This window comes from Callorhinus ursinus, unplaced genomic scaffold (assembly GCF_003265705.2).
Source record: "Callorhinus ursinus isolate GAN/ISIS: 27379988/994484 unplaced genomic scaffold, GSC_fseal_2.0 scaffold11, whole genome shotgun sequence".
In the NCBI taxonomy this organism is placed as follows: Eukaryota; Metazoa; Chordata; class Mammalia; order Carnivora; family Otariidae; genus Callorhinus; species Callorhinus ursinus.
In genome coordinates this window covers 3,048,867-3,072,236 of record NW_027397073.1, presented here as the reverse complement: position 1 = coordinate 3,072,236, position 23,370 = coordinate 3,048,867, and the positions used below count along the sequence as shown (strand labels likewise).

General features: G+C 52.3%; 1 protein-coding gene across 2 annotated transcripts in view; it reads left to right on the top strand.

Annotated features, from left to right (window-relative positions):
- The window catches only part of ZNF407 (zinc finger protein 407), a 480,646-nt gene that overhangs the window by 426,777 nt on the left and 30,499 nt on the right, over window positions 1–23,370 (top strand). The window contains exon 9 of one of the 2 annotated variants that reach the window (XM_025886368.2): window positions 12,632–15,159. The exons of the other annotated variant lie outside the window; for it this stretch is intronic. Within the exon in view, the coding sequence (XP_025742153.1) occupies window positions 12,632–13,980 (1,349 nt within the window). The 3' untranslated portion in view covers window positions 13,981–15,159. Of the gene's footprint in view, window positions 1–12,631; window positions 15,160–23,370 lie in introns of those variants that run through there. 2 annotated transcript variants of the gene reach the window in all.

The window sequence follows — 23,370 nt, the reverse complement described above, 5'->3', positions numbered from 1 at the left end:
ACAAAGGTACAGAGAAGTGGGTGCTAACTCAGGATCCTGGACAGATTCAAATATCCGGGTAACGGCAAAGCAGGTTCACATTTGGTTTGCCCTTGAAGGAACTAAGTAGCACCAAAGAGGTCATGTGGGTGTTTTTTAAGAGTGGGAGCCAGAGATGGGGTCATAGAGCTAGAATGAGTGTCAGTGCTCTGGCAGGCTCTCACCTAGCATATCCTGGCAAAACTTGTTTGTCAGCTTCCTGAATGTGTGTCAGTCACCCGGCTGTCTGTTTGGACAGGTTCGTGAATATTCAGATTTTCTGCTCCCAGCTTCAGCAGATCTAGAATCTGAATCTAAATGATTGGCAAGGACAATAGAGGCCCAGGTTGGAGCTCTCTTTGCAGTATCCCCAAAAGCGGCACCCAGCCTTTCCTAATGGGGGCTCATCACTCAGGCCTTGTGTTCATTTTTGAACCAGTGTTGGGGCTGGGCTGACTTCCCCATAACTTCTCTGTTGCCCCCAGTCTTGCCTGCTAGTGCCACGGATAATGGATCCCTTGTCATGTCCTGTAGAGATAGTCCTGTGATATTTGAAGGCCTAAACTGTTCCTTATGAGTTTTCGAGTCCCTGAGTATTTTTATTTCTCTTCTCTGTATTCATGCCTGTCTGGCAATGTTTTTCTTAAACTGTGGAGCACAGATGCCCACACGGCGCCCTCGGCGGGCGTGACCGGCACGCTCCCACACTGCCCCTCCCCTTTCCCCCCCTGCGCCTGTGCCGATGCCGCACGGGCACGGCCTCCACCTCACATGCAGCTACAACCCACGAGTTCTTTTCTTCCTGGCCTGGAACATTTTTTTTTTTTTTTTACTCCTGATTGCAGGACTTTATAAATACTTCAAATATTTTAATCAGACAGGATTATTCTACATATCCACATATATTAGTCATATTACACACACCGGTTTCAGATGACATGACCTCTGAACTGTGATGCATTTTACTGAAAATACATAATAATAAGGCCTAACATTCCCTGAGCCCTTACTGTGTGTGAGGCACAGAGCTAAGCAGTTGACATGGAGCACCTCAGTCTTCAAGACAGGCATTCATAGTACCCCATTTTATAGGTTAGATTCTGAGATATACGGAGTTCAGGTAACTGTCTAGAACAATGGAAGATCCAGGATCTTGCAGATGAACAAGTTATCCTGCCAAGTTAAGGGATGCTAGCAGAAGACAGAACATCCCTGGATCAGAAGCAAAGGACATTATTACAGCAGTAGCAGTAACCACGGATAGTGCTTGCTCTGCTTCCCAAACCCCAGCTCCCACTGGTGATATGAAGAGGCCCCATGGCTTCTGTACACGACGGGCTGTAAGGAACACTACCCCAGGGGGAGAGTCTGGACTCAGGGAGTCCAGAACTTTTATTATGAGCAGTGAGCTGGCCAGTCTCTTTCCCCAAAGGCATACTTGTTTCTGTCATATTGGACAGTCGGTAAATCTGCCCTTCGCTCTAAAAAAGACACAGTATCTGTCTCCCAAGGCTGTTTGCTCTAGAAACGTCCTTGAAAAGATGATGTAGAAGAAAGGCACAAGATGTGCAGAAACACAGAGATCCATGGAGAAATTCTTGCCCAAATCATAGTGAGGAATAACATCCAGGCATGCTGACTCCGTGGCTCTGCTCTTTCTGTTTATTGGAAAGGATGTTGAAGGTTGTCCCTTCCCCTTTATTCTCTAATGAACATTAGTGTAAAGGGAGGTTCTCGCCCTCTTTCTAAAGCAGTATTTGTTAATCCCTGCTGTATGCCATGCATTGGAGATGCCCTGGTGAGTAATAGAGTCCTTAGACCCTGGGAGCTCTCAGTCTAGGGAAGAAGATGGGCATGCTTAGGAGTTATTAGAATTCAGTGTGTCAGAGGTATGTACAAAGGTGAGTTAGAGTACCCACTTAATTTCTCTGTAACACCTGAAGTGACATCCAAATTAAAGAAATGTACAATTAAAAATATGTTAAGTACCTGATTTCCTATGGATAAGTTTTAATATGGTTGCCTTAGAACCTACATAGTTCTGTCATGTGTATTGAGAAACTATTTAGTAGGTTATAAATGTGACAAACACCAGGCGTGTTCAGGTGTGTTCTCCTGAGCACATTCAGGGAACCTGCAAATTCTCCTAGCAGCCACGCTGCTGACCTCCGGAGTGGGCCTGTCTTCTGAATCTTGCTCTGAGTGAACTAGATCCTTGCCTTGCTGCGCCGCTTACCGATGGGTCCTCAGGACCGTCTGTGTTGCGATTTTATTTTCCATCATGTTACCTCTTACTGAGGTACAAGAATCACATCAGAGCCACATGAATAGTGAAGGAGATCTTATGCTAGATTCTAGGGAAGAGAGAAGAACAGATACAGAACATAAACTCTGAACCTTGGGGTCTTTTAAGCTGTGATGATTTCTTACATATTCTACCCCTTAAAAACTTAAGTAGCTGCTAAAGACTTAAGTGTTGCTCAAGCGCTGCATCTCCAGACTTCCGGTCCATCTCTATGGCACTAGTCTGAGACGATGCCTTATCAGATAAGAGCTCTGGAGAGCCTTCTGTTCAGGGAGCACCTGGTGTACTCCCTAGAGAGCAGAGGCCATCCTGTCTAACTTGATATCCACACCACCGGCCCGGTCTGTCATGGACTCTAGTTCAAGATAGGCGTTTGGTGAAGACCTTTGCACAAGGAGTGTGATGATGAGCAGGACGCAAACAGAAAAGTAAGTTGGTTAGAACAGTGTAAACTTGGCTTGTATGTGTGTATGTTTATGCCAGTGTCTATACATACACGTATGTGTGCGTATGTATATGTAGATTTCAAGAAAAGATGAAAATTTGACATTGATTAAGCATATAATTTTTTTTTTATTTCAGAAAGTAGTTATCAGCCTGTTATGGGATGTTTTGTAATTATCTGGTGCTGTTAGTGGTATAGGAGTTCTGCATTCATTGTTGATCAGCTGCCTCCTTGAATATCAAGATGAGGCATTTGTTGATCCAGAGAAAAGCAACTGAAGGAGGCAAGGAGGATGCCCCCCGACTTCAGGCACGGAGCTCAGGGAGCCTGCTTCTGCTCCTTCTGCGTCCCCTGACGCCCTGCCAGGGCCAGGCATGCCGCTCTGTTCTCCGTGACCCTGGGCAATTCCAGGGCTGAAAGTGGCCACTAAAGCACATTCTGAGTTCTTTCCTGAGCTTTGTCGATGGCGATTTCACGTGGGCAAACAGCTGTGTGTCCATAGGAACGGTCGACATTGCTTGTTTGTGTCTCCACGTTTCTTGTGGGAGCTCCTGAGTTGTCGTTACATGTGGCGTTGAATTTCCAGCCTGTTCAAGTCACCGTTCCCCAAACGAAGCAGTTTCGGGAGCTCCTGTGTGGTGTTTCCGTTACGTGACACCGTGAGAGGACCTTGCCCTTGTGTCCTCATCCGTGCATCATGTTGTGTGAACCCCACACACGGCTGCCCGTGGCTCCAGGGCGTGCTGGCTGCTACGTGGCCACCGGTCCCTGGAGCCACGGGGCTGTTGACTCCTTAGCGAACTAGTGATAATTGTAGAGGGACTGTTTTCAAGTTTCCACCCTGATGCGGCCTGAGTAGCCGTGCGTGATGCCTTGCGTGGCTTTGCCCCCCGACCGCACCCCCTCACGAGGCGTGGTGCCCATCGCTCGGCGCACGCCACGACACACTCAGAGACCTCGCACGTGCGTGCGTCGCCGCTCAGATGTAACGGCTCTGTGCTGCCTCCAAACACAGACACAGCAGCCACATGTCCGGCGCATTCCCACCGCAGAGGGCACGCAGCCCCTCAGGCGTCATCATGTCCAGAAAGGATTTCCCTCCAAACTCAGAGAACCAGCAGGTGTGTGGAAGGTGTGTGTCTCCATCTCCTAAACCTGAGGTTTCCGGGTACTGCATTTCACTCAACATTTTAAAGTTTTCATTGTGTCCATTTTAAAGCAAGGGTTCAGGCCTCATCATGTGTGTCCTTTGTTTGATATTTTTTCCAGCAGTTTTAAACTTTATTATGCAAGCATTTAGATATTCTGCAAGTTTAACATAGGAGTTTAACTTAGGTATTTAGGAAGATGTTCAAAGTAAAGATTGTAGTAGTGCCTGGTTAAAAAGAAAATGTTTCTGTTTTCCACCTTGACCGTGGCTGTGTCTGCCCCTCCATCCCCAGCCCCGAGACACCACTACTCCACCCTTGTGTTCACAGAAGGCTGAGTGCGGTCCGAGACCGTGGCCAGCCCCCAGATGCACTGCCTGGGGCAGGCTGGGCAGCCCACGTACGGCCCCTGCTCATTCTGACTTCCACAGAACGAGTCAGGCCATTGTGAGTGGCCTCAGTTTACTCTGCTTGTCCTGGAAGTCGTTGTGAGCACAGTGCTGGGGCATCCTCAGCACCTGCTGGCTACACCCAGGTGAGCATGACCTCCAGCACGCCCCCACAGTCATGCGTTTGCCCTCTTCGGTTTTCATCCTTGCGAAGAGGTGGGGACTCGCTGTGTTGCCCCCACACGATGCTCAGGGCCACCTCACCCACACAAGCCAGCTTAATAGGAAAATAGCAGTGATGTGCCCAGAACAGATGATTCAGTTTAATATGTGGAGAAGAAATTTGCATTGTTTTAGGTCTACATACACAGCCACTGTCATTCGGCTATGAGCAGATGTTAGACCTCCGAAAGCTTTGCTGATAATTAAAATACTAACATGGAGCGTTTTACCCCAACTGCAGGTTCTGTTTACTGTAAATTTGATTTTAATGGTGCTTCTGTGCTGTAACTGAGGAGCGGTTTGCTTTTTACCTTCATACAAAAGTGTCTACAATGAAGACAAATGTCTGTTTCCTCACATTTCCTCAGGAAGGATATAGGAAGATACTGCAATATACAGGAAATCTGAACATGCCGACAAAAATGAGTGTGATCTTTTGGTACGGTTTGCCCAAAAAACAGAAGGAGACAAGTTTAATCTGCCTTGTTAGCCCCTAAGCCCTCCTTGGAAGAGGAACGCCGCAGACGACATTGGCCAGCTTCTTCTTTGCATTATTTTACCTTTTATCATGTGCGTGATGTGTACAACTTTTGAAAAATAGGCCTTGTCTCCTAATATTGTGTCATCTGTATGGGGAGTTTTATAAGCCTGTCAGAGGACAGTACTAGGAAAAGGTCTTGGGCCCCCTAATTTCTTGACTCCGTAATGCAAGAAAGAACATGGGTGCTAGTTTGAGTCGAACAGAGGCGGCGGCCTTACAGCAGGCCGCTGGGCTGCCACTCCCCTGGGATCTTGGAAGGAAGTGTCCAAAGGCCGAGGCCGGGCGTCCCGTGGCTCCAGTCAAGCCCCGAGGCTCCTCGGATGCATCAGCTGCTACCACCATGACAGGTGCTGAGCCGCTGCGGAGAGCAGGAGGGCACGCCCGAAAGCCGGGACAGAAAGCATCCCACACGGAGCCCTCGCAGCAGCCAGGGGCTGACCTGGATACCCCCAAATGTGCACAGAATGCCAAAGGCACTCAGTGCCGATCCCGACACAGCGGCGCCTCCCCTTCGCTCTGCTCCAGACGGGACTTCAGACATGTGAGCCCTTTCTGCTAGTGAATCAGCTGGCGATTCTTAGGAAGGTGCTCTTCATGGGTAACTGACAAGATCAGAGTACTTTACAGTTTAACTTTAAAATCCCATTTCATCATTTCTGTCACATGAGTCAAATTTCCAAAGTTCTGTGACTGTCACCGTGGTCGCAGGTCATCCTTCAGCACCGCCCGCAGGCCTCTGCCACAGCCAAGAAAGGGTTAACCACATGCTCCCCTTGACATCCCTCCCAAAAAGCCTGTCAGCATAACCTTAGAGCACTGTTCTTATCTTCCTGCGGGAGATTTGTGCGCCTGACTCCCATTAGATCTTCATGCATGGAAACGATGATATATACCTAAGAGTCTAATATAACACAAAATTTCTTAGGGTTTGTGACTTTAAAGGTAAAATATTGTCTTTTATTCTTTGTCACTCTTCAGTGCCCATGGAAATATCTAGGCCCATGGAGGCTGTTCATGGTAAAGTTAGAAATCTAGCCAGTCATGTATTTCTAACTTGAGATAAAATTTATTCTTAGTTTTGTCTGAACATCTTAGAATTTCTTTCAGGGGTGATATTTGATTATCTTTGATCACTACCAATCATAAATGTAGTACTAATGATAATTGAGAAAAAGGGACTAAAACTTTTGTCACCTAAATCTGTGTCCTGGCTTACTATAAATATTCCTTCAGTAAAAATTGCATGGTGTATCTTCTAAAATTTTATATTTGAACTTAGGTGGAAGGGTCTGTCAGAAAGGACGAGGACTTCAGTTAATTTTTCACAGAAAAATATTTTTTCTCATCTCTTCTTATAAAACAGTGGCCTTGGGGCACCTGGGTGGCTCAGTCGTTGAGCGTCTGCCTTCGGCTCAGGTCGTGGTCCCAGGGTCCTGGGATCGAGCCCCGCATCGGTCTCCCTGCTCCGCGGAGAGCCTGCTTCTCCCTCTGCCGCTCCCCCTGCTTGTGTTCCCCCTCTCGCACTGTCTCTCTCTGTGACAAAAAAATAAACCTTTAAAAAAAAAAAAACCACAGTGGCCTTCACAAAGTTGAGGCCAGGGTGATGGCTGTTACTGTAACTCTGACATCCGCCTTTATACATTTATTTGTGATACAAAGCAGATATTTACAAAATTGCCTTTCATTATTATGTTGCGGTGTATATACCATCCTTAGGTTAGTTCATGGCAGAATGACCAAAACAGGTCTGTGCTCTGAAAGAAATCTCATAGTATAGCTATCATTTTTTACAAGCGTGCCAGAGACTAAAAATAATTTTAATTTTCTATCTCCAGTCACCTAAATATTTGTGATTTATGTGTGTATTTTATTAACACTGACCAGAACACATTTCTAACCCTTGAAAATAATAGTGATAAGGTACTGACCATCCTTTGTTCTCTCAAAAAAAAATTTTTTTTGATGGCGAAAATGTCATTTTGGCATGGGTTTGTAGGAATGAGAGGCTGCTTTCGCCATTGCGGTTACAAACCAGGTTGGAATTCCTTCTTAAACCCCTGGAGTGGAGTTTTCCTTCAGGGACGCGAGGCAGTGCAAAGCGTTTGGTCCAGGGAGCGCCCCCTAATTTGTGTCCTGTTCACGTGGAAAACCCTCACTTCTTCAAAACCAGGTTTTGGTGGGAGGAGCTCTCAGGGACATCCTGCAGCAAGACCGGTAATTAGTATTGTCCAAAGAGTGACTGCACTATGGAGCAATTATTGATATTGCTTTGACGGGCTGTGCTATTGTAGGAATAATTTATCCCCTGCTTCAAAATTTCTAGAAGGTTATATTGCATTGAATTTTAATTTGTCATTTTTTCTGCTCTCACTTGAAAAACTTATAAGCTTTTGTGACATTAAAATATGGTTCTAATTTATTAGCATAATCTGTTAATATTGTTTCATTTTAATAGACATTAAGTATGATTTCTTAACGTTCTTGTTAAAATTACATCTTAAAATTGAAGTCAAGAAAAATTATATGTGGCTTAAGATTCACAGTGTCATGTGTGCCCCAAATTTTTATATGAAAAGTATTACTTTTTTAATCGTGTCCTATTTGAGGTGCCTTAATTGTGACAATGAGCCAGCCTAGCATTTTCAAGCTTAGTGCCCTTCCAGGACACAGAATCTCAAACACACACAGTAAGAGCGCCTCTCTGTCGGCTGGATAGAGTGCTCCCTGATTCGTGAATCCTTTAATAAAGCCTATTAGATCTTTACAAAATGATAATAAAAATAAAACACAGAGAATCTGACATAACCTAGCACTGTATAAACGTGGAATACAGTTTCAGGAGAAGGTTCGAGATTTAAAATAAATGCTGCCGGCCGCCACGACACGGCTCTCCCAGGGTATCCGCTCAAGCTTCCCCAGCACGTGGAGCATCCCACCCCACACAAGGCTCTTTAATGCCGTCTTTATCTGCTACACGGTGCATGAAATCTACTTTCGGCTTCAGAACTGTGGGCCACCTTTGACCCCTTTCGTGGAGACACAATGTGACCTTTCTATTGTCATCGGCTTTCATTCTCCTGAAAATTCTATGAATTTTTATTACAAGTTTTTTTTTAAGCCAAGCTGAGGCTTCCACAAATTACTTGACGCGGACGAGATGAAGTTGTTGAAGTGGCGTGAGATAAGTTTTACAGCCGGCCTGGGCGCCGCCGAGGAGTCCGGGCCCGTGTCCTGCAATGTCATACGCCAGTAACTGCTGAGCCTACTATTGGATAAATACATCATTTTATGGAACATTGATTGTTCTATAAACCCAATGGAGTATTATGCTCTATGATCAAACCATTTAGATTGTGTGTAGAGCACAGAAAATGCCATATTCAGGATGGTACTAAAAGTGCCGTTTGTGTATTTTATGGATGTCATTACAGGGGAAACTTCTCTCTGTAGGCCCTGTTTACTGCAAAATTTTTTAGTCTGTAATGACATTTTTCATTCACAACGTATGCCTTCAAGAGAGGGGGCCCTTGTTTTATTTGTTTCATTCGAGTTTACTGCACAAATTCTGTACATTTTAATTAAATGTAAGCTTAACAAAAGCATAAGGTATTTATTCTGTGAGAAAGAGCAATGACAGTAACAAAAGAATAACATACACACACAAAAAGGAAGCAGAAGGGTGCTAGAGCCTGTGTGCAGCTTCCCAGAAGCCCCCAGACAGCAAAACAGAGCCATCCCCATGGTTTTGGGGGGTGTGAGCCTATATCTTAACCCCTCCGCTGCTGTGTGACACTTTGTGGTTTTCAACTCCGAGGATTCTCTCTTCAGGAAGGAACTGGGGGGCTCCTAATGACCTCCTGGAGAAGTGAGCCTAATTTCCGAGTCATTTCCCAGAAAACAAACCCTCCGCTCCCCGCAAAGCCCTTCTCATTTCAGCCAAGTTGTAGACTTTCAATGCATTCAGTTATGAGAAGGGCATCTTTCTCTGTACTCCTGAAAGCAAATGGGCAGTAAGTTGGGATTTTTCATAAACAGGCAGGACGCTGAATTTTAACCTATTTGCCCCTTCTGCACAGAGCGATTTATGGTCCTCTTGCAAACAGGTCCAAAAAGGCTGAATCAGATGCACGATTTGATTAGCTACTATGATCACACTGAAACCCGACGTTGTCTTTGAAAGATACAAAGCATAGTGCAAATATTATGTCGGGCGTTCATGCTCCGTTAAAGATTTGTGCACTTTTGGACCGATAGTGGTGACTAAGCAGTTAAGGGTAAACCTGTACAGAGTTCCTGCTTTCCAAATACTGTATCCATTTGGCCATTTGCATTGGTGAGCTTTACGGTTCATATTTACTAGAAAGAGCTCAGAAATTGAAGTTGATGTGCCCAGTAAATTCTTGGTCTTAGCCCAGTTAGAATTTAAAGTTACAGTAGAGATTCACATTAGTTTAAATGACACTTGAACTTCTGCATAGCTCCACATTAATTCATTATGGGCGAAATGGAAGAATCTTCAGTGGGTGAATCTTTTTCAATCTGATTGAGGCTGTTACATTTTATAGGTGCTATTTTTCAAAGCAGTACTGACAGCACTCGAAGTTATTAAATTGCTGAATCAAAAGATGGACCTGCACTCGCATTTATGAACTGTGATGGAGTAGCGGGGCTCGCGCCGCACTGAGGTTAAGATGTTGGCGGCGTCAGGCTTCATCACACGCCATCGTGACAGTGGTGTTTACCCATGTAGTTCACTTTAATGGTCTGGAAGTGGCTTAACCCACCTCTGGAATCAAATAAATTCAGTATAAGTAGTTCAGAATAGCATCATTATCGGTGCTGCAAGGGATTCAGAGGATAATTCGACACCCAAGAGATTTTCCGTCCAGTTGCAGACTGAAGAAGGGGAGCGCGGGGGCTCCGGCCTGTAGGCTTTGTTCGGAGACCACCAGAGCACAGGACGCCTGGTGGCACCCACCTGCGCTCATTCCTCCCGCTTTGACATCGAGGTACTATGTCCTCCTCTGTAATTGATTGGGGTTGATTTGCAGGCTGCCTTCTTTATTTTTGTGGCCATATTTCTTCATGCCCCCCCCCCCACTGCCCCGAACTCTTAAATTAGACTGAAAATGCTCTTGAAGTTAGGGAATGGATAGAACCAAGCAAATCAAGTTCAGGGTGTCATGATGACAGAACGAGCAGAAACTGGATGGAGTTCAGGGTGCGGAAGGCAAGCGCAACGGTTACGTCCCAGGTAGAGAAGAGGACGGAGGGGAGAGATTGCAAGGGTGGAGGAGGAAGACTGGCGGGTACAGCGGACCAGAGACCCAGGGGGCCCCGCGGATGGCACACTGAGCAGGACGGCAGCACCCCAGGGTCCACACAGGCACACACGGACGTGGGAACGGGGGGGCTCTGGAACGCCCTGTCCTCACCTGGCCTGCTGCTGCCCAGCCTGCTGCCTGGCCTCCCGGCGTTTTTGAAGACAGATTTTAGGGAAATTTAAAGTTCAGAAGATAAAGCAGGAGATGAGGTCCAAATATAGACCATGAGCCAGCCCTTTCTCTCGAGGCCCCGTGCAGTTAACCTACTCTCGTGCTTGCCTTCTGAACTTTAATCTTCCCGGGGGTGAGCTTTTCTTTGACAAAGCAGGAGAAGGGGGAAGGGGAAGGTGGAGGGAGGGACATCACAACAGGCGCATCCCTGGGCAGGCCAGTTTAAGTGTGCTCGGTTGGCTCCCGGAAACTCGCCCTAGGCTCACAGAACCGTTAGAAGGTCTTCAGAGGCCCTAGAGCTGGGAGTCCCCAGTGTGAAGACCACCGCTGCCCTGTGACACCCACCCCCAGGCACCATGAGGGGGGCATTCAGGGGCTGCTCGCTCACGGAGGTGTAGGAAGGAGCAAGCTCTCGTGCTCCCGGCCAGTTCTTCTCTTCCTCAGAGGGTAAAGAAGACGCAGAGCGGGACGCTGTAGTTAGGCACGTCATCTAGCTAGTCATCGATGCTTTGGCCCCTCCTTGGAGAAGGTTCAGTTGGCCTTTACAATATGGTGGCTTGGCCAGGCCTGGTCCATCCATGGCTGCAGGGCCAGCCCGGAGCAGCGCCCTGCGCCCCCCGGTCAGGATTATCCCATTATCCCCAAATGAGCATGAGGGAGAGGGAGGTGTTGCTGATGGAGATCGTCTTGGTTGACGCCACACATCTTTTCCTGACCCGAGAGTCTGGGATTCTGTCGACTCCCAAGACTGACGCTCTAGAGAGTTGTCTGGGAAGGCACAATGTAAATTGGTCCTCATAGTTGTTTGAGAAGATGGATTACCTGTGCACTTCACTTCCTCACTGCGAGTCAGAGCCTCAGAGGCTGAAAGAACATGGTGACAGAAAACCGATCCCACGAACTCGCTGTGCAGTGAGCTTCCTCCCAGTTATTTCCATGCACACACCAGCCACCAGGAGATCCTTCCACTCCCTCTGGCCTCTCACATGAACGGGGAAGCAGGGGTAGGACTTCCCCTGACCTCTGAGTGTCAAACAACAGAGCTGCGCTGCAGTGTGTGTGGGATGGGCCAGGAGTTTGCCTTGTTCAGACGTAGCACGGGAGTGCAGATCCAGGACCGTTGCCCACAGTCTGGGTGGGAGCCTGGGGGTGTCCTCTTGGCAAATGGGATGTAACAGCTTCTGTGGCTCCTACCTGAGCCACTGGACACGGGCCTTGTCTGGGGTCCGTACTCAGAGTGGACTCTGTATTGAAAGAAGTGCTTTCTTACAGAAGAACCCCAGGATGGAGTGCAAAATGGTCTTGTCTTTAAGGGATGCTAGCAGTACATAATCTTTTCATCGTCTTTCCTTTGGTAAGGATAAAGGGTGCTTTTTAAAAATGACCTACAATAAAGAGAGTAAAGTGGAGCATTTCAGAACCGGGGTGGCCATTGAGATACAGAAGTTCTCACAGAGACCACTGGCAGGTCGTTCTCTCATTTAGGGAGAAGGAGGCCACAGTAAGAACACAGGTAGAAAATTAGGGATTTAAAGACAAAAACAGAACTCTGTTTAAAGAGTCAGTCTGTTTTGATGGAAAGAAAGATGGTGGTTGCCAGACCTATTTTACCCTGTCAAGTTATTAAACAAGCATCAGCCTGGGTCACAGGTGGCGCTGGGGAGGTGGGTGTGTGTGCGCGTCCCGTGCCCTCCTCACGGCTGTTCGTAACCTTACAGAAAGATGCGCCTTTGGGTCAGAAGATACTGCCACCGCTCGGCAGCCTGCGTGCCTGCCGGCAACTGAGGTCTTGTTGGCAACGGCAGCCGCCGAGGGCCGTAGCCACACTGCTTCCCAGGCGCCAGCTCTCAGCGGTGCTGTTTGGGCAGTGCGAGCAGAGGACGGGGCAAGGCCGGCTGCCAGCACGCCTGTCCCCTCCCGCGCGGGTGGCGCGGCCGCCCGCGGCCGCCCCGCAGTGTGGCTCACTCTAGAGTTTCTGCTGAGGCTTTGCAGCTGCTGCCGAAGACGTGTCTTACTTGTAAGCCTAAAAGTCGTTTTCCAGGCTCTAACTGGTCCCTGTCTCCCTTAGGCATTGTGTCCAAGTCCTACGAGTGCCGTTTGAAGGGCCAAGGAGCTGCCTTCGTGGAGACAGACAGCCCCTTCACGGCGGCCGCGCTGGCAGAGGCGGCCCCTGGCAGAGAGCGGCCCCTTAGGAGCAGCAGGAAGCAGGCGGCGGCGCCCGAGCAGGTCCAGCAGGTCATCATCATCCAGGGCTACGACGGCGAGTTCGCCCTCGACGCCTCGGTGGAGGAGACGGCCGCGGCCACACTGCAGACACTGGCGCTGGCCGGCCAGGTGGCCCGTGTGCTGCACATCACAGAGGACGGGCGCCTCATTGCTGCGGGCCACGGTGGCACCCCCGTGGGCGGCGTGGCGTCCGGGCCACTCCTGCCCGAGCAGTTGGCCGACGGAGCCACCCAGGTGGTGGTCGTGGGAGGCTCGATGGACGGCCGCGGCGTGGACGAAGCCCTCAGCCCGGGCGGTGCCATGATTCAGCAGGTGACCAAGCAGGAGATTCTAGACCTCACCGAGGCTGGCGTCCCCCCGCCCGACACGGCCTCCGCCTTGGATGCTCTGCTGTGCGCCGTCACCGAGCTGGGAGGGGCGGAAGGCCGGGCCGGGCCCGACGACAAAGGCAGGTCCGGCGGCCACAGAGACGTGCTGGTCCAGCTGCCCGGACCGGACGTACCCGCCTCCCCCCCGACCGCCGCCGCCCAGCCCGAGGCCCCCGAGATCCACATGTTCCAGGACGTCCGAGAGAGTGCGGCCGCCGTGGAGCCCGTGGAGCTGCTGACCCAGGTGGTGCGGCCCTCGGCTGTCCCCGCCTCGCAGGAGCGCGCGCAGGTGGCCTTCAAGAAGGTGGTACAGGGCGTGCTGCAGTTCGCCGTGTGTGACTCGGCCACGGCCGGGCCACTCATGGAGGAGGGCGTCACGCAGGTCATCGTGAACGAGGAGGGCACCGTGCACATGCTGGCCCGAGAGGGCTCGCAGATCATCATGCAGGAGGCCGAGGCCCACAGCCAGCACGTGGACCTGGCCGAGCCGGACGGGGAGATCTCCCAGATCATCGTGACGGAGGAGCTGGTGCAGGCCATGGTGCGGGAGTCCAGCGGCAGCTTCCCTGCGGGCGCCACGCACTACATCGTGACGGAGCTGCCCCCGGGTGCGCAGGGGGCGACGGGCGTGTACTCGCACACCGTCATCGAGGCAGCCGGCTCTCAGGAGATCCTGCAGGCCGGGGCCGCGCTCGGCGCCGAGGCCATGGTCCCAAATGGAACCGAACAGTTGACAAGTATGGTCATTTACACCCAGGATGGCTCCCCGGCCGCGACCGTCATTCAGAGCCAAAGAGAGAGTCACGAACTCCAAGAAGCCTGAGGCGCGGATCATCACACTTGGCCCCGGGCAGGGGTGGCCTGGTCCGGCCCGCGTGGGCACAGCCATCCCCGGGCTGCACGTGCCACGGCTTCGGGACAGCGGCGCAGCCGTCTGGAGGGGTGGCAGCCCGCGCTCGGGGCAAGGTGGGCACGGACCACGGGGCAGTGCGCACCAGGTCCCCGGGGGGCCCGCGGCCGGCCGCCCACCCGAGCCCCGCGCCGCTGGGCAGGCCGGGCCTGGGTGCCGCGTGGGTGGAGCCCTGTGCCAACCGCACCCATTTCCTGTTCGGTTCTTTTGTGACTGGTCTTTTCCCTCTGTTCTGTCCACTGTGCTGAGGAGAAGCCACGTTGTTTTCGGTTTCCACCCACCCCTCCCCCGCTCCCCGCAAATGTTTTCCCATTTCAGTTATGAAAGGATTGTGCCGAGTGGTGGAGAAGTCCGAACGGTGTATCTTGTGGCCTGAGACATGCCTGTTCGTGCAGTCCAGCATGTAGCCATTTTAACAGTTTATTATAGATTTGGTTAAAAATTGCAGCTACAAGTCCTCCCGTCTTGAGCAGTCCACCCTTGTCCATTCTTCTGAAATCGTAGGATCACAGTGTCCCCAAACCAAAGGAAGACCTAGTAGCTCATCTGACGCATCAGTTTCCTTCCCCCAGACGTGGTCGGGGTGTTTCTAGCTCTGGTTGCACTCTGCTTAAAAGAAACCTTCTCAAGCCTCTGGTTGAGAAAAGCCTTGATGTTTCTATTGGATGAAAACATACCTTGGTTAAGACAACCCAGTGCTCCCAATTTTGACTTCTTTTCATACAATAAAGTCTATATATGAAATGTGCACTCTGGAAACTAGTGTTCACATCAATATTTTGCTTTTATAACGAATGTTTCTTCATACTGATACCATTTTTGCGGGATTTATTTGTGATTCATGTCCGTGTGAAGAAGCTGACATTAAACGTTAATAACAGAAAGCCGCGCCCCCCTGCAGCCCCGGCCCCAACCAGCATCGTCCGTGTTAAGTTGTGGCTTCACTGCAACTCTGGAATGCAAGTCTGTGTTCTAGTAACTCACTTCTCCATACGATTGCTCTTCTTCCTTTTCCAAACCTGTAAAAACAATCCCCTCCCCCAAATGCAAAGGTTGTTTTTGTTCTATTTTTTTCTTTGAAATAAAATTATAGCATTGAAAGAGAATGAGGTTCTCTTTTTTTCCAGCAGCCAGCCAATGGGCAGCTGTAGAAACTGGAAAGAACTAGTGCTTCTGTCCGACGGGGCAGCTTCTCCGCCCGCTCTGCCCACGTCCGGGGCGCCTCCCGCGGCCTCGTGCTGTCTTCTGAGGGTTTGGCACGTGGCCCAGGCACCTTCTGGTGACAATAGCATCTTCTGTCACAGTATCTAAAGACTGTGAGGAGCAGACAGGAGAGAAAAGGAAGAGAAAACAGTGCCTTCTGAGTGTAAGGTCCCCTCCTCGGAGCGCAGGGTAGGGATGCGCTTCCCCCAGCGCGCCCTCGTCACTCTGCGGTTCGGCCACATCCCACGGCCACCTCCCTGACGCAGCTATCCCTCCCCCCCCCCCCCAGAAAAAAAATGAAAGGTAAAATTTCAAGTTTGACACTGAGAGTCATAATTAGCTGAGTATGACTTGCTCGTGTTTCTTAAAAATGGCAGGACGATCCACTTCTTCCTAAACACTTGTCTTCAGCCAACAGTGACAGGATCAACTCCCGTTTGTTACCAGGATAAAGGTGACCTTTATAAAGTGATGCCCCTCTCCAAGCTTCTCATACATGTTAAAAAAAAAAAAAAAAAAAGCAGCAGTTGCAGCGTCGGGGCGGGGGGGGCTATGTTTTCGGGTGGAAATATTTCTTCCTGATCATTCCTCCCGTTAGCTGCAGCCGGCGGCCCCCGGCTCAGATGCTAATTCCTGCCGGTGCTCCGTCCTGTATGGCTAACCTTTCTGCCCGAGTCCAGGCTGTTGACACCGACATGCTGCAGTTTACCGTTTGTGATTTATTTAGGATAAATATGTCTCCGGTGGCATTTAATCCTTCATAAAACCAGTGTAGCCCGCAGTGTCAGACCAGCAATCACGCTGTATGCACAATGAAAAGAGCAGGCCTTTGCATAAAAAAATTGTACAGAAGGTGTTTCGAGGCTCAGAAGGATTGCGAAGGATTCACCAAGCTAGTGTATCCTGTAATTACCTATAGAGCTGGGTCCATGTTCCCGCTCTCCTCTCCCTCATTACACAACTCTCGGGATGTATGGGAGTCAAAGAAGCACGTACACAAACTTGTGCCTCAGAATAACGAGGCGTGGCCGATTCTGTGAGCCGGCCACACTTACTACAGCAGGGAGTGTCCACGAAGAAGACACAGGCAAGCTTCTAGCCTCCCTTGGGGTTTTAGCTAGAGAAAACAGTCATGCTTTAAAGAAGCAAAAAACAAAGCAAACAACCTAGTCACCTGGAGACGAAAATCCAGAAAGGCCACCTTCATATGCAGCTACAGCCAAGTGGCTGTATGATAGAACCTCAGGGACATCCAGCCTGCAGGGGGGCCACTTCCCTGACCACGTCAACATAGAGAAATAGTTTAGGGTCCACCTTCCAGGCCAGAAGCTTGCCATAGAGGGTGGGGAGTTACAGTTTTAGCCACCGACTGTCACTGTCATGAAACGGGGTGACCCAAGCAGGCATCACTCTGAGATGCTTCCAGAGTCCCTGGACAGTTGTAATGGTGGGAGGGTGGACCGGAGGATGCTCCAAAACCTGTCCCCCACCACGCCCCAGAACACGCGAGCAAAGAAACCCGCATCACCCGGGAGACAGCAAGGACAGCCTTTCTGCGAAGAACCAAGTGAGTGTGCCAGGATTGCACCAGTGGGGTGCTAGAAGTTCCAGGCGGCAGCTCAGGCCAGAAATGTGGACGCAACGCCCCAGAAGACAGGCGGTGGGTCTTTGGTTGGCCCCCTAATAAGTGACGGCAAAGACCCCGCGGAGGCCCGAGGCCTGGCCACGCTCAGGCCAGACTCCGTAGCTCCGGCCCGGCGCTCCCTCTGGGAGGCTGGAGACCCGCTGCCTGGCAGCCCGGCGTCCAGCACAGTATTTGCAGCCCTCTGTTCCGTCAAACCTTTTGTTTCCCCGAGCAGAGAGAGAGAGTAACAGCACGTAGGGAAGACCAGAGGGCCAGCTCGTAAGCCTAACCCAGAGCTGGTTCTGGGACAAGAATTGGGAAACCAGAAAGGTCTTTCGTTCAGCAAACGAAGAAAGGAGCTCTAAGTTTTTCCCTTATTTTACTGTTGAATAGTAGCCCGTAATTTAAGAGCGCACACAGTTCGCTTAAGCAACCTGCTCCTGTTCCGTCTTGTTGAAGAACACAATTTGCTTTCTACTCCTCTAGGGCGATATCATTTTACATGAAGAAAAAAGTTAGCTCAGATGGCAGTTATACGTTTCGGAAGCACCTTCTAATCAGGGATTGGTGATTCATTATTAGCTTCAGCAGGCGATCCGTCTGACATGTAAGGGGAAAAAATTAGCAGCTGTCACTGCGTGATGAGTTAATTTCCTGATAGGCCTGACACTGAAAAGCCATTTGGAGACATGGCAGTGGCTGACTACAAAACCTGGCACTGCTTTGTAACTGGAGATAAAGGAAGAGCAGAGGAGCGGCCCGGGGGAGGGGCCCGCGGAGCCACAAGTGGGGGCTACGGGTGCTGCGTGCAGCCCCCCCACCCCCCAGGCATCGCTGCGTCCAGGGCCGGTCCCCCCTGCCCTCGCCCCGGCCCGTCGTGTACCCGCGTCCCCTGCAAGGCAGGAGGGTACCACGGGTGCCTCACGTTTCCACACAAGGGCGAGAGCGTGATGCTGTCCTTCTGGTGGTCTCCTTGGCAGTTTTCGTAATGGGAGCCCAGGCTTTCAATCGTGGGATCATGTTTTACCACCATAAAAAGTAACCCCATGAAACAAGTGCTGAGGGAACTCAGGAGGAGCCGGTGGGGCAGCCCAGGGGGTCTTGCCGTTCGTGAACCTCCCTCCCACCCTGCTCTTGAGTTGCTCCTTCCTCATAGGGTCCATTTCCAGCCCGCACTGAACACAAAACAAAGCTTCCGTGTCAGGGACATGGGAGCTAGAGCTGGGCATGAAGCCAACGCATCTACAGGAGGAACTCGTGCGGCCTTCATGGCTCAGGGGTCCTTGGTGAAGGCCGCACAGGCGGGATTCTAGAATCGAGACCCAGGTGTTGGCAGCCGCACCCTTGCGGTGTTTCCCAAAGCAAAGACTGACAGCATTACGAAAACAGGCGCCGTGCCCAGGGGGAGCCAGGGGGGAGCCACGTCATCCCCGCTGTTCGACTCTGGGTCTGTCACATAAAGGAAGCAGAGCCCTCTCAAGGAATCTTTGCCTTGAGAAATCAGCATGAGGTAGAGAACCTCATTTCTACGAAACTCCTGGGGCCCTCAGCCCAGGACAGGAGTCAGCCTTCTCTTCTCTCGGTGGGACCCTGATTGTGTGAGGTCGTACGGGCCCAGCCGAGATGGAACCGGCCGGACAAGCGCGTGGTCACTGAGGCCCGTCACCACATTCGGATGAATCCGTTACAGATCTCCCCAGGAGTCACTTGCTTATTACTCCATGGCCCTAACATTTTCAATACCTCTTAATAAATACTTTTAAAATGACTTAATTCCGTAGTTGGGGATAATATACAATGGAATATTACACAGCCATCAAAAAATGAGATCTTGCCATTTGCAACGACGTGGATGGAACTGGAGGGTGTTATGCTGAGCGAAATAAGTCAATCGGAGGAAGACATGTATCATATGACCTCACTGATATGAGGAATTTGAGAACCAAGACAGAGGATCATAGGGGAAGGGAGGGAAAAATGAAACAAGACGAAACCAGAGCGGGAGACAAACCATAAGGGACTCTTCATCTCAGGAACCAAACTGAGGGTTGCTGGAGGGGTGGGGGGTGGGAGGGGTGGGGTGGCTGGGTGATGGACACTGGGGAGGGTATGTGCTATGAATTGTGCAAGACTGATGAATCACAGACCTGTACCCCTGAAACAAATAATACATTATATGGTAATTAATTGAATTTAAATAAAAAACATAAGAAATAGACTGACCTAACCAGGGCCTGGCTCCCAGCACCACGGAAGGACGACTTGCAGCCACGACGAGCGGGAGCGTTGGCCCGGGGCCCTCCGTCAGCGCCGTTGTCCGTGCTCTCCAGGACAGCTCACGTCACCCTTCCGATCACTTCGTAAGCAGAGGGATAAAAACCAATGCAAAGTAAAGATGTGTGTTTCAGTTCCCAAACTGGGTTCCCACTTAGAGACGAGGAGCTGCTCCAGCCAGCCCCGGCGTCCCCCTCGGCGCAGCACGTGGCCGGGCAGTGTTGGGTGGGACCGGGGTCCCTCAGCAGGACAGCCTGTGTCCCCACGCACTGCTGTCCCCCGAGGCCTCAGCAGATCTTCAGCGCCGTCCTGCCTGGTCTGCAAATGAGGCCAGAGTCTGCGGGGAGACGCCACATCCCGGCCTGGCCCCGGCTTCCGCCTTGGCCCCACTTGAAGGGCGCGAGGGATGTTTTCAGTGCAAAGCGCTACACGCGGCGTGTCATGGAACAGGGCTTCACGGCCCGTAACTCAGACCCGCACTGTGACTCACGCGATGGCCGCGGTCTCCCCCACGTCTGCAAGGCTCTGCGGGGTGGGGTGTGGGCTCTGGCCCCAGCACAGGGGCCACTCCCTGGACAGGTTTGGAAGTAGAAGGTCATCCCCTGTGGGCTGTGGGCGCCCCCGTCCTGGCTCCCTGGCCCTCACAGAATACGGCCGCTTGGCCCCATCTTCCCGCCGAGAACAGAGCTCCGGGGCAGAGGCCGCGACCCACCGGCGCGCTCGGAGCTGGGAACCCCGGAGGCGGCCGGCACGTCCGTCTAAGGGACGGGTCAAGACACGCGGCCTCAGTCCCTCATCAGCCGCTGCTTATTTGCCGGCTCTCCTTCCTTGTGGTGACTTCTCAACAAAAGCCTGGCAGGAGGGGAACCACGGAGTGCCTCTCACACATATTCTTACTGCTTGACACGGTTCCACACACGTTTCCCTGCCTATTTCCACCTTCTGCCAGAACGTTTCCTGACGAGAAGGATCCTGAGACCAAATCCCACGACAGGCCCTGAGTCAGGGTCGTACACCGCCCTGTCACGCCTGTTATGGGGACTTTCGGGCTTTTATCGACGGTAGACGACACAGGGGCCTTCCTCTTCCCTGCTAATCGTCCTGATCGAAAGGAAACAACACAGCCCTCGTGTGTGACGCCTGGCAAAGTATCTCCCGTTCTATTGAAATTAGAATTCTGTTTGCTTTTTCCTGACTTCTTTACTGGCCCTAAGGTCCCCGGGCCAGTTCGATTGATCCCACCCACGATTCCTCCCTTGACGTTCCGTGAGAAGAAATCCCGGTGTTCTTGTTGGTCTTGGATGATCGTGACCTTTTCTGGAGAGAGCCCTGTGGCCCCAGCGGGAGATGACGCAAGGGGGCCAAGTGAGCCTCCGGCCTGGAGCTTTTACTTGTCCGCGCAGCGGAGCCCGCGATGCCGCCCGAGGTGGAGTGGGTCTGCTAGACGCTAGAGAGAAACACCAAGAGGAGGGAAGTCGTACCTGTTTAATGAGGCCAAGCTGCACACGGCCGGTCACACCTCAGTGCCTCCGAAATCGCTGAGTACCGTCCCGCCGGTGGGAGGGCTCACGCACACTGCTCCTCGGCCCCCCTGGGCTGGGGTCTCTGGTGGGGCGGGCAGCCACTGGGAGGGAAGCGGGAGGAGGACCCCACGCCTCCGGCCTCGCTGGCCCGCTGGTTCTGGGGCTTCCCCAGCCACAGGCGGGCAGGTGCCCTGAGCCCCGGGGCCCGCCGGTGCCGCCCAGCCGCTGGGGGCGGTCGTGGGCTGCATCGGGCAGTCGGGTTGGCCCCGAGGGGAGGCGAAGGGGACGGGCGCCTTCCGCCTCTTGGCCGGGCTGCTCCTGGGCGGCAGCGGGTCTGAGAGCAAGGATGGCGAAGCTTCCCTGTTCTCGGAGCCGGCAGGACGCCCAGCCGGCGCTGGCTTTCTGTCGGGAAATCTGCCACCGCGTGTCCCGTCCTGTCACTGGAGCGTCAGTGGGCTCGAGTCTCTCGGCATATGGCGCGGCGGCAGCTTTCAGGAGCTGTGAGATCCAGATGCCAGCCCCAGGCTGGTCTCCTCCGGCAGGGACAGCTGGGCATGGCTCCGATGCGCCGCTCCTTCCTTCAATTCTCCACCTGCGAAACTGCGTCCGCTCACTGATGCGTTCCGTGGTTTTCCCTCCCGATGCCTTCAGGCTTGCTTCCATTCCCGGAGCCCTTCCCTGAGCCTCCGAAGGGATGAGCCGCCCCTGCCCGCCGCCGGGGTGCCCAGAATAGGGGCAGGACACGAGGGCGGCGGTCAAGGGCAAGGCCCCGTCCAGGGCTCCTGCACAGGCCCCGGGCTGGGGAGGCCGGGCGGGGGATAGAGGTGGGGTGCCGTCCTCCCCTGCCCCCAGCCAGCTCCCCCTGCCTCGCCTCCCACCAGGAGCATGATGAGTGCTAGTGCCATCAGCTCCCCGAAGGCTGGGCTTTGCTCAAACCGTCTCCACGGAGATGGTCATCTGCTTGCAGGCTCACCAGCTGTGGCCCAGGAACGTGGAAGGGCACGCCCGGCAGGTCTCATGTTTGATGGAGGGCACGCCCGTGGGGCCAGTCTGCGAGATGTGGCGACCTAGGGCCACCCCGAAGCCTTGGGCACACACCCCCTCCGGCCGCCGGGCTGACTTGGCTGTCCTCTTCTGCACGATGCAGAGAGCTGGTGACACAGAGCCAGTCCCAAGCCAAGCTGGGAAATTCTAGTGGCACCGGCCTCTGCACAGGATGAAGAGGCTTGTGGGAAAGCGGGAAGGCTCTGGGCTCCTCCCCAAGCTGTGTTCCCCAGCGGCTCACACACCCCCTTGTTAGAAAGCAAAAAATGAACTCACACCCGACACATGTATGAATAAATGTGACATAATATATATTTTATATATATAAATGGCACTGATGCTGTAACACAAACATGAAAATGGAGCCATTCAAGTAATGTGGATAAAACAAGCCATGTTTTATCACATGTCTGACCCGAACGGCTGTACACCGTTGTTATATATTAGGACAATATTCATCTTTTCAAAAAGTGGATGTAGACAGGTATTTGAGAGAGTCTTGATAAATGGACACGCTTGGCCTGCTGGTCAGACCGAGTGTGACGGTGGTTTCAGCTGGCTGCCATAGAGCTCCCTGTGAGAGGAGAAAGAGGGTCCCCTGGGGGCTGCCCCGGGGGGATCCTCTCCAGTGCACGGTTTCTGGTCCATTTAGTGGGGCTTGGCTTGGTAGAGACCACGCACTGTGGTCTGTAGGCCCACCCGGCCAGGCCCACGTGCAGCAACACGCCCCCTGCTCTGTGGCCCCCCACTCGGCCCTCAGCAAACCTGTGGCTGTGGCTGCTTCACAAACTGGCCCCATGAGGTGGCCGTCCTTGTCCTCGAAGTGTCTTCTGAATTTTTCCAAAGAACACATAGAACTAGAAGTTCTAGCATTCTCTTTCCACACGCAGCGGCTCACCTGCACCCCACTCTGACCCACCCCACCAAAGCACCCCAATGTCCAGCACCTCCCCTGTGCTCTCGCCACTCCCTGACTCTCAAGCGGTGTTGGGACTGGAGCTGAGGCAGTTTTGCTGGACACTTGTGGTCAGGAGAGAACTGGGCTTAGCGGCCCGCACTTGGCTTCACCTGCTCAGACAGCACGAGTGTGAGGGTCTGTGAGGGGACAAGACAGCCTGGGCTTCTTGGCTTCCTGTGTGCTTGCTCCCCTGACCCCAGGCACGTCCCCCCGACACTCATTCAGCACCCACCAACACCTTCTCAGCGGCACGTGAGGACGGAACACAGACCTGTATGCATTCCTACCCCCGACCCACAAAAAAGAGAGCCAAGGAACCAAACGGCATAATCCCACAAAGACAAACAGAGTAAGAGAAGCAGCAAGAGCTCGGATGAAAATAAGTTGCGGGGAAGGTGAAAGGTGTCGGGGAGTGGAACTCGCGGGGCAAACCAGAGAGAGCAGACCCTCAGTGCCAGCAGGGGAGGTCCCAGCCACAGCACGCTGACTCGCATCCCAGAGCCCTGAGAAGTGGAGACAGCTGTGCCCCAGACAGTGCAGATGGCAAGGCTGGGGCTGGGGCCGAAACAGGTCCCTCCCTGCACCTGACCTCCGCAGCCAGACAGGAACCCTCCCCCACTTCCTAATCCGGGAGACAACTGGAAGCTTTTTCTCTTCTGGAGACAACTGGAAGCTTT